This window comes from Daucus carota, chromosome 6 (assembly GCF_001625215.2).
Source record: "Daucus carota subsp. sativus chromosome 6, DH1 v3.0, whole genome shotgun sequence".
NCBI classification, from domain to species: Eukaryota; Viridiplantae; Streptophyta; class Magnoliopsida; order Apiales; family Apiaceae; genus Daucus; species Daucus carota.
In genome coordinates, this window is record NC_030386.2 from 6,812,259 (window position 1) to 6,823,544 (window position 11,286).

The 11,286-nt window shown below is 33.6% G+C and overlaps 1 protein-coding gene across 2 annotated transcripts; it reads right to left on the reverse strand.

The window, feature by feature from the left end:
* Nucleotides 1-4,137: 4,137 nt before the first annotated feature.
* LOC108227423 (pentatricopeptide repeat-containing protein At1g79540) lies at nt 4,138-8,904 on the reverse strand. 2 transcript variants are annotated; one of them, XM_017402551.2, is made up of 3 exons: nt 6,102-8,904; nt 5,633-5,833; nt 4,138-4,654 (listed from the first exon to the last, which is right to left on the reverse strand). In XM_017402551.2, the coding sequence occupies exon 1, from the start codon at nt 8,757-8,759 to the stop codon at nt 6,354-6,356; it is 2,406 nt and encodes an 801-aa protein (XP_017258040.1). In that variant the 5' UTR covers nt 8,760-8,904; the 3' UTR covers nt 4,138-4,654; nt 5,633-5,833; nt 6,102-6,353. The 2 variants fall into 2 exon arrangements, with proteins under 2 accessions (XP_017258040.1, XP_063934915.1); XM_064078845.1 differs by lacking the exon at nt 4,138-4,654 and having other exon boundaries at nt 5,467-5,833.
* Between the last annotated feature and the right edge of the window lie 2,382 nt (nt 8,905-11,286).

Genomic DNA, 11,286 nt, shown 5'->3' on the forward strand with positions numbered 1-11,286 from the left:
ATAAAATTAATTTTATTGAGAATATTAGTTTATCATATCTTTATTTCATATTTAAAAATTATAACTATTTCCTATAGGCAAAACAAAATCGAGTGGTTAAAAAATCTTTGAAAATTAAGAAGAAAATGAACAAAAGATATCAATTATAAGATATCACTGTTGCCGCAATTATGATTTCTGAAAATAAACAAGATCAGAGCAATGTGATCGTTGGCTAAAGACAGAGAAAAAGCCTCCAATGTCTCTTTTTAATTGCGTAATGTCTCAGTTATCGCACTCGCAAAATATGGCCCTCATTATCACCTCAAAACACCACTTCAAGCGGCGTTTACAATCAACAGACAAAACGTGACACGCATCCACGTTTCTGAGTTTTTGTTTTAAAGTAATTAATGTACAACGTAGAATGAAGTTGCGTTTAGTATTTTAAATTTAATATACGCACAAAACGTAGTAGAATTTTAAATTGCCACAGCACCGTTACTTGCATAAAAAAACTTAACATTAGTTAATATTTTAAAGTTCACATTTTGGTTTTTATTTAGAGCCTAACCTAATTAATGCGAGATTTTAGAGCCCTAAAACCGAGGAACCAAATTAAAAAATTAATCTTAAAAATAATGGTCGACAGTTAGGGTTTAGAATTGAGGGTTTAGGGCCGTTAGACCCTAATCCCTCAAGCCTAAACCCTAATTAATGCGAGGCTTTAGGGCCTTCGGCCCTAAAGCCGAGAAATCGGTTGAATAAATAAATCTACAATCGTTAACATTTAGGGTTTAGGTTTGGTTTTCGGTTTTAGAATGATTAATTCATATTGTAAATTAAAATTGGCCGACGGTTAGGGTTTAGGATTGAGGGCCCTCGAGTCTAAACCCGCCGAGGAACCGGTTGAATAAATAAATTTACAATCGTTAACATTTAGGGTTTAGGTTTGATTTTGAGTTTTATAATGATTAATTCATACTGTAAATCAAATTGGTCGACAGTTAGGCTTTAGGATTGAGGGTTTAGGGCCGTTAGGCCCTAATCCCTCGTGTCTAAACCCTAATTAATGCGAGGAGGCTCTAAAGCCGAGAAACCGGTTTAATAGAATAAAATAAAAATAAAATCATTAAAATTTAGGGTTTTTATTTGGGTTTTAAAATGATTAATTTATAATTTAAATTAAATTGACTGACGGTTAAAGTTTGGCCCTAAAGTCGAGGAACCAAAATAAGAAATTAATCTTAAAAATATTGATTAATAGTTTTTAATATTTTAGATTTCATATTTGGATTTTAGAATGATTTATTTTAGGGTTCATATTTAGATTTTAGAATGATTTATTTATCTTGAAATTAAATTAATTAAAAAAATAATATTCAAAACACAGATTTAAGTTACGTTTTGGAGGTAAAACGCAACTTAAAGATATGTTTTTAAGCAAAACGCCACTTAAACTTAAGTCGAAAGGTCTTTTAGATTTTTTTTTAAAAAATTAAAAAAGGACATGAACGTGAGATTAAGTCACGTCTAGAAGCTGAACTTGACATTAATCCACGTTTGCAATTTGAGCCCAGCCCACTAGATTGAATGCTAAATTGTCTACGGAAAAATTGAAGACGTCTAAGTGGCGTTATGTATAAATGGGATATTAAGTAGAGTTTTGGTGTGACAGCGAGGACCTTTTAACACAACGTGACTATTAGGGCCATATTATTAATCAATATGACTGTCAGTGCCTACATCCTGCAAGACATTATGTTAAAATTTGCTGAACCTGTAAGGCTGTAATGCTTCATTAGTATGATTATATTAGCTCAATATAATTGAAAAATAACATGTTATTAATATTTTAAATTATTAAAATAGAATATATCAATTCTATATGCTCTTACGATTCTTCTTGTAACACCAACAACCATATTCGACAACATGTGAGGAATTTTTATTACATCAATTGATCTTGACAATTTCTGAGATACTAATTAGAAATTTGAATCGATCTTCTTAATAAAATATAAAATAAATTCTAACAGAAATTCAAATTTATATGTTAGTCCTTGTTTTACACTCGTTAAGAGCTATTTCCTGCTTGTGAGGTATTTTAAAACGTATATAAAATAAGATATTCTCTCTCAAATTAGAGTTTTAAGAGTCGACTCCCAAAGCTAGCCGTCACTTCTCCATCACCTTCATCCTCTTCATCCACCAAATCCTTTTCGCTCTCCCATCTTCTCCACTATTTAACGGTTTTTGTTTTTCAATACTCCCTCCGTTTCAAAATACATGTCCACTTTTGAAAAAAAAAAAAATTGTTTCAAAATACTTGTCCACTTCAAGTTTTAATGTAAATTTATATTTTCAAAATCAACTCTCTTTCAGATATTTCAAATTTATATTTCCAAGATCAACTATGCACCACATATTAAGTTCAATTAATGACTTAATACACCTCTTTTTTCTCAAAATCCACTTTTCTTAAACTATGTGATTTTTTGAAAGTGGACATGTAATTTGAAACGGAGGGAGTACAATCGAGTGTTGCTTAAACCTCGAAGATTCCAATCGAGTTTTATTCTCAGATCTGTTTCGGATTTGAGCTCGGGCTTGATTGTTTTCTGAATAAATCAAAAATCCGATTGTGTTTTCCCGTCTCGCCTTTTGGCGTGTGTTGATTTAGTACCCAATTTTTGGGTGATTCTGCGTTGTTATATTTGTGGTTGTTATGCCTTTCTATGTTATCAATGAGAATGATTGGGATGAAGTTTTGGGAGATCTGGCTTATCGCATTATTAATATTTTCAGCATGTTTATAGCTGGCTCCCGGCATGTAGATTGCCGGGGTATGCTTGGAACGGTGGCGATCGCATGTGCTCACCTTTCACAAATTATAGTTGTTCATTATTTGAGAACTTTTGTTCCTCATTGCTTAGTTTTTACAACTGAGTCGCCTGAACACCGCAACAGCCATGAAACTATTGTGAAGGTCGATTGTGAAGATACCATTTTCGGGATTGATGTAGGCTGAATTACTCGAGAAACCTTTGTATTCATTTTCAGTTTCAAGAATCCTTGGAATTCAGTTTCAAGAATCTTTGGATTAAGTGTGTTAAGCAGTCTGGAAACTATGCGGCTATTTGTTTAGCTCATTTTATTGTTTATCAACCTGATTGAATTATCAATTGCGGATTTGTCCCGACAAGACATGTTATAATTTGATGGAATGAATTTGCATTTTGTCAAAAAAAAATGTATATAAAATATATTTATAATTTGTTTAGAGTAATTTATACTAGCTCTCTCTCAACAATTCTGTTTAGTAATTTATAGAATAGTTTTCCCTTCTTGAATTGCTGTTTATTGTTTCATTATTTGGCTGAACCTGCCTCTGTAAAGTGTGAGCCTTCTTTAGATTTATATCCTGTTTCGGTTGAACAATAAGACCGATGGAGTAGTATATACGACGAGCAAAGGGAATATCTCTGTTACTTCTTGTGAAACTTTAGTGAGAAAGATAGTGTAGCATATATGATAAACCATATGATAAACAAAGGGACATAATAGCAACTGCTTTCTTTTCACTCTTGTGTAACTTTAATGAGACCAATGGAATAAGCATACTCCCTCCGGCCTCCGTCTTATTTTATATGAACCACTTTCTTTTTCTAGATGTCTAAAAAGGAATCAACCTTTCATTTATAGCATCTATTTAAGATTATTACAACTACAAATTCATAAACTACACTCATTTAATACCCACCGCCTCTTTTTATGTGGCTAACATTAAGTCAAGCATTCATTTTTTTTAGAAAATCGTGCTAGTCAAAGAGGGTCATATATTATGGGACGAAGGGAGTATATGATAACATAAGCAAATGGACATATAACAGCTTTGCTTTCTTTTCACTCTTGTGTAACTTTAATGAGAATGATAGAGCAGCATATATGATAAGCAAAGGGACATTGTACATATGCTTTCTTTTCACTCTTGTGCAAGTTTAACCTTAATGAGACTGATGAAATAAGCAGGGATATGTGTAACTTTAATGAGACTGATAAGACTGATAGAATAGCATATAGGATAAGCAACGGGACATAATAGCTCTGCTACTTTTCACTCTTGTGTAACTTTAAGACCATAGCCCTTTTCAGGTGCACAGCAGGAAACAGTTTACAAGATTACAAGGCAACAATTCTAAAAGTTATGCAGCTAGGTGTGGTTTAGCTGAACTTTGACTTTTAGCAAACTTGAGTCGAACTGTGAACTAAAGTCGGGCTGAACTCTGAGCCGAGTGATGCAGTTCACGAACAATTATACTTTTATAAATATATACATATATTCGAAAAATAATATAATTATTATTATAAGATATATAGTTTAATCGAATTTAAACAAACCGAACCGAGTTGAACGAGCCCGAGGAACACGAGCCTAACAAGTATGAAGCTTGGATCAAGCTTGTTTATTAATCAGAAACATATTCATAGATTTTGAAATCAAATTTTAAAAGAGCCGAGCTCGAGCTTGTTCATGCATAGCTTGGTTGTTTACAGTCCTATAATTGATAACTGATCAGGTCCTCTAGATACATACCTGCATGCCTCAGAATTTACCCACTTTGACCAAGAATAGGAGAATCAGCTTACTATTCTACGTGTTTTCCGGTTTATCCTGAATAGGAATTAGGAATCAGGTTCTAATGAATAGCAAACAAAACCATGGAGCCAACGATACATATATCAAAATTAAGAGGCAATACATCTACAAAATAGATGTAAATACAAAAAAAAAAGGCTAGAAAAACCTTAACTCAAGGTCCAAACAAATAAATGCATGAATCTAATAACGGAACAAAAAAAACATTTAACTCTTAAAAGTCCAGACCACTTTTAAAGGCAATATGTAACATTATAGTTCATCCAATGGAAGTCTAATGAATCATATTACTGAATATTCCATGAAATAAAAGTAGATCAATATAATTGAGTCAACAGAACTATCTAGCTGAAAAGAAAAGCAGTTCTACACCAAATTCTCAAACACTACAGTACAAATTAGTTGATATACATTGTCATTCAATTTTAAAATAATTTCAAACAGATGTATATCTTTTAATCATTGTAACTGTGGATAGAGGTACAGGTTGTCGTTTTAAACTAGGTTTGACCGTTAGTTTGGCATTTCTATTTGCCCTTACAGCCTGTTCGAGGAAATTACGTTTAAGAGGCATCCCTGTGTATGTTTGTTTCCAGATTTTTCCTTGCAGTCACCCAGTCCCCACTTACCAAAGCAGATCAACATTATCCCGAAAAAGTATGAACCTTGGCTTGCTACTCTAAAATAGCATCTTATTTACTTTTTTGCCAAATACACTAAAAAAACTCAGTCAACTTCTATAAAAAAAACTTTTAGTAAATCCATGAATAACATAGGAGGCTACTCTGCCATCTATATGAGAAGCACTTTGAATGGAAACAGAATACTTGAAAAGATAATATTATAGTTCTAAAAAAGATCACAATATACAACATATATATATCAAACACATGGATAGAATTCAATATCAGGTATATACCATCAAAATTCCATTTTGAAGAATATTGATACAAAAGCTGAAGCCATTAAGGAATCTATCCGTAGAGAACAAACCTGCCAGTACAATTCTATTTTTCTGGTAAACATTTCTGAACAATGATATAGTTTCCAAGTACATGCCTTTGCTCTTGCAGAAAGATCATGCCCCTTCCCTATAGCTACCGTGATATCCACAGTCACTGCAGCACCACTAGCACTGACTCCATTCCAGAAAGTTTTAAATCAAATTATAGTCGTCATTACTCAAGCAAAAACCTACAGTTGACAGTAATGCAACTATTATTGAACTTGAACCAAACAAACAGCAGATTTAATATGGAGAAGCAACGTGAAACAGGTCTGGTTTAAACCAATCAATTTGACGCACATGCAAAATTATGGGAAGCCTAAAACAGATGACTGACTATAATTTATAATGTAGATTATATACACTCTTGTTGTAAACAAATATGAGAACCTTACAGATGTAATCTTAAAATCAACAAATTAACTTTAGATGCAACTTAATCGATGTGAGACGTACCTAGTTCTTGATGATACTCTCTTAGATCATCCTCTTTCACTTTTTCCACATCTTTCCTTCCAAAATCAATCATCTTATTCCCTGCTCAGAATCCAAACACATTACAAAAAGTACTCATGGCAGGAGCTGTACCCCACTTGATGAATTCAGGACATATGGATATTAGGGGTCACAAACTGAAAAAGATGAATGAAGACACCTTTTATCAGGTAGATTTACTGGCCTAATCAACTCTTCCTCATGAAACTAACGCTATCTAACTGTACATGCATCAATTACTGTCTCGTTTTGCTGCATGTAAGAAATTCTAAGTAAGAACCCTTTTGTATTTCGAGTAAGATGGGTATCTAAATCATATCCCACGCACTTCATTCTTCCCACAAGATCAAATGCATGCTCTCTTTTGCCGTCCAATTTAAGAAGAGACCTTATAAGCTTGCTGCAAATCCAAGAACCTAACATAAAACCTTTCTCCATGCTATAGACAAAGATGTTTACTGCCTGATCTAACATCCCTTCTTTGCAAAGACTATTGATTAACATCACACAACTTGCAGGAGTCAAATTGACCCCATGCTCAACGAGAATAGAGAATATTTTTAAAGCGTCCTCAGCTTTCTGCCACTGACATAATCCAATTAGAAATATTGTATAAAATGCAGAATCAAATTCCCTTGACTTAAATTCTATTTTAAGTAAACTCCGAACTGCCTCCTCAAAATTTCCATTACTGAACATTACTTCAATCGAAGCAATTTCTTCTTCCTGACCATAAAGGCTCTTTAAATACCTGAACCAAAAAGTAAAGGCTAAATAAAATTTTCTCCTTCGAAAAGACCATGTCATGAGAGTCTTGTAAACTGATGCGTTAGGAGCACACCCATTGCTAGTCATTAAATCAACGAGAGCAAAGGAGTCTTTTTCTCGGTCAACCCTTTGGAGTCCATCGATGAGTGTTCCATATGTAACTGTATCCGGTGAATGCCCCTTAAATTGGAGCTCCTTGAAGAGTTTCAGAGCACTATTAATGTTTTTCGTCTTGCAAAATCCGTTAATCAATATGTTATAAGTCACAATATCTGGCAGTACCCCACTATCAGAAAGCTTCATAAGTAGCTTGTAAGCTTTATGAACTTTTCCCACCTCACACAATTTAGAAACTAATTCCTGGAGGCTTTCACTATCAGGAATCTGATTCGCACCTTGAGAAAGCCGAAGAAACAACGAAGGATTTCTCCCAATCTCCATCTTGTAAAATAATAGCTGAGCTTTTTCAAGCTCGCCAGCTTTACATAGTCCATCGATAAGGGCATTGAAGGTCACAAGAGAAGGATAGCATCCACGTATTTCCATGCTCTCGTAAAGATCATATGCTTCCTTTACCAGACTATTTCTACACATTCCACATATCAAAATGGTACAAGTGTGAGTGTCTGGAAATTGATCGACCATGTAAACATCATCCAGAAGGGATCTTGCCTCATCCATTAAATTCTTACCACATAGCCCTTTAATCAGAGCATTATAACACTGCACACCAGGTGTCACCCCCCTCTCTCTCATTTTCTCTACCAATGCCATTGCTTCCATTACTCTTCCCTCTTCACATAACCCCCGAATCATAATTGTATACAACACAACATCAGGCTCAATATTAACTCTAAGAACATTTAAAAACAAACCACAAGCTTCCTTATACCTCCTCGCCCTAACCAAACCATCAATCAAACAACTATACCCATTCAGATCAAGAACATACCCCTCCTTAAAAAAACCCTCCAAAAGCAAAACTGCCTCATCAATCCTCCCTAACTTACAAAACCCATTAAGCAACGTATTATACGTAGCACTAACCGGAACACACCCACTAACCTTCATTGTATTAAACAACCTCAACCCATCGTCAGCCCTACCCGCTAAACACAACCCCGAAATAATAACAGTATGTGTAATCTCATCCGGCACAATCCCTCTCTCGGTCATTTCATCAAACAACTTCAGAGCCTCCTTGGTGCTCCCACTTTTACACAGCCCATCAATCAAAATACTAAAGGTCGAACAATTGGGATCAATATTCGACTTCAACATCATATTATAAACAGCCAAACCCAACAAGATGACATCTTTCTTAACCAAAATATGCAAAAGCATATTATAAGTAAACAAATCAGGCTTAACCCCAAAATCATTCATCCTCCCAAAAGCTTCAACAGCCATATCAGCCTTTCCCACTTTCCAATACCCATCAATCAAAACAGTAAATGCACTAGAATGAATCAACACATTACAACTATTCAATTCTTCTAAAACCTTCCAATACAAATCAAAAGCATTAGCATTATTAACAAGCATACCAACAACAAAATTATGTGAATTCAATCTACAAAACTGTTTTCTACGACAAGCCCAGATAAAGAAACGAAAAGTTAGACGTGGGTCAGTGTTATTTTCAAGAACAGAAGAAATGACATCGTGGTTGAGAAATGGGACAACCTTTTCAAGGGCTTGTTCCATGGGATTAACGGTTGAGATTAAGTTGAGAATGTTGTCTGAGATAGAACAAGTAGTGGAGTAACGAGATTGATGATGTGAGATTGAAGTGTTAGTTCGAATGTAGAGATGGTTTAGTGATTTGGGGGATAACACAAAGAGTTTCATGTCTTGAAAACAACAAAATTGATTCAAATGTTAGTAGTTGTACATTGCTTCCAAGCTGTTTGATCTTTCCTGCCAAGGAACAATAAGCAAGACGGCGCATCGATTTTGGGTCTCCTGGAGGTGATGCATAAATTACCATTATAATAAATCGAATCCAATAATAAATGTTTAATTTTAAACAATTTCTATTAGGGGCCGTTTGGTTCGCTTCGGAGAAACGGAATGGAATCCAGAAAGGGAAGAAAGGGAAATGCTGAGAAAGGAAAGGAATGATCCTGGATTGTTTTACCTGTTTGGTTTTGTTGCAGAAACGGAATGGAAATGTGTGTGATTAATTTTATATTCGAATTTTTTAATATTATATAATTTCAAAAGAGTTAAATGTATTCATATCTATACCAAGATAATTTATTTACATTCTAATAAATTAATATAATTTATTTAACCATACTATTATTTTTTTTAAATAAATTAACATGTGAATTATGTCACAATTATATTTAATTTAAAATACTAAATTAAAAATTATTTTTAATTTCTAAAAATACTTTATATGATGATCTTTTATATTAATTGTTTAAAATATGAATTATAACTCAAAATAGAAAAAAGCTGGAGAAAGGGAATCCAAATACCTAGCTGGGGGTGGGGAATGAGATATGAGGATTATTGGGTAAACCCACTACTAAAAAAGAGGAAATGGAATGATGATTTTTACAAAACAAACACATACAAAGGGAATCAATCAGTTTCCCTTTCCTGAATAACCCTAATCAACGGGCCCTTAATTCTATCTGCTCAAGGCTTTAATTTAAATTTATTTTTTGTCACCCAATTAATTACTTTTTTTAGACGGGTCGTTCTGGGGTGTTGGCCTCAAATAACCAAATTCGGGGTAATAATGCTCCAAATAACAAAATACCCGATAAAAGGCTCTCACTGACAATTAGAGACGATCCTGGTGTAGCGTTTGGTTTTTTTAACCAAAACGCTAGCGTTTAAATATTTTTTTTTTTTAAAAGATGAAGATACTACTTAGAATAACATTTATGTTTAGTGAATATGGTGGAAGTGGGTTGGGCCACACTACTACATGCAAAAACGCTAGACATACCAGCGTGTTGGCTCATTTAATATCACATTAAACTCTATCACTGATGGTGTTTCATTCTTTTTCAATTGACTTAATTACCAAAAAAATTATAAAATTATTGTGTTTTTTTCAATTTAACCATAATAATATATTTGCTGCAGGATAATGCAAGTAACTTTAAAAAACTTTATTTTAAAAACCCAATCTCACTAATTAATAACCATGGTTAAGTTAAAATAAGGTGGGTGCCACATATATTATCATTACTAAATTATTTGGTACATGGGCTTTAATTACGGGTCAAAATCCTAATTCCCAATTTACACAACACAGAGCGTACCAAAACTATGTTTGAAGCCACCGGACAATATTAGTGTGATTTTTTGAAACCAATGCAATCTATCATGTACTGTATATTGATAATTCTTCATGCGATTTATATCAAATTGATAAATTCATCAAACTCTTGATTATTATCCGTTCATTAGTGTTACTTATGTTTTCGATATATTACTGCAGGATGGATGCGATAAATTTGGTTATACACTATGATGGAAAGTTTTTAGATTGACCCACTCTTCATTATGTTGGAGGTCGTGAGAAGAAACTGGAAAATATAGATGTTGATTTACTCTCTTACTTTGAGATTATTGGATTCGTCAAAGATGATTCTACAAAGAAGGTTACTGCACTATATTACAAATTATATGATAAGACATTGTCTGATGGTAGATTAAAATTAGAAGATGATAATGACGTGATGTAGATGCTGCGATATGGCTCCAAATACGGGACATATGATATTTATGTTGAACACTATGACAATGAAAATAATCCAAGTATCAATCATGTGATAGCGGGTGACGGGATTGTCGAAGAAGATATAATGGAAGATGATTTAAGTGAAGTTGAAAGTATAGCAGCCTCTCTTGATAATCTCAGTGATAGTGATGATGAAATTGTAAAATTTAGAACAAACAGAACAAGGTACTTGTTGAGACAAATAAGACTAAGGTGGATCAGTACATAGGTGGAAGATGGGAAGAGAATGTTCGACGAGATACAAATATTGAGAAAGAGGTTGGTCATGAAAATTTTTTGTTTGGAGAAGATTTATATAACTCTGAAGATGAAGATAAAAGATGTTGGGATGAAATTGAAGAAGGTTTAGATGTCTTGTACTGCACGTGACATCCATGTCAACTTTGAATTAACCATGGTTAGAGATTCATTAAAACGGGGTTCCCTCAAATAGATTTTATATTAGTTAGTTGCATTATTCTGCAGCAAAATTAGTTTTATGGTTAAAATGAAAAAATTACATAAGTTTAATAGTTTTATTGATAATTAAGTCTTTTCAATTAATTTGAACATAAGCGTGGAGGTCCTGAACATCGAAGATATTCAATCGACGATTAACTCTGATTAGTTGTC

Bases quoted from the DNA above. Each gene is read 5' to 3' on its own strand.
- LOC108227423 (XM_017402551.2), bottom strand. From the start codon at position 8,759: ATGAAACTCTTTGTGTTATCCCCCAAATCACTAAACCATCTCTACATT.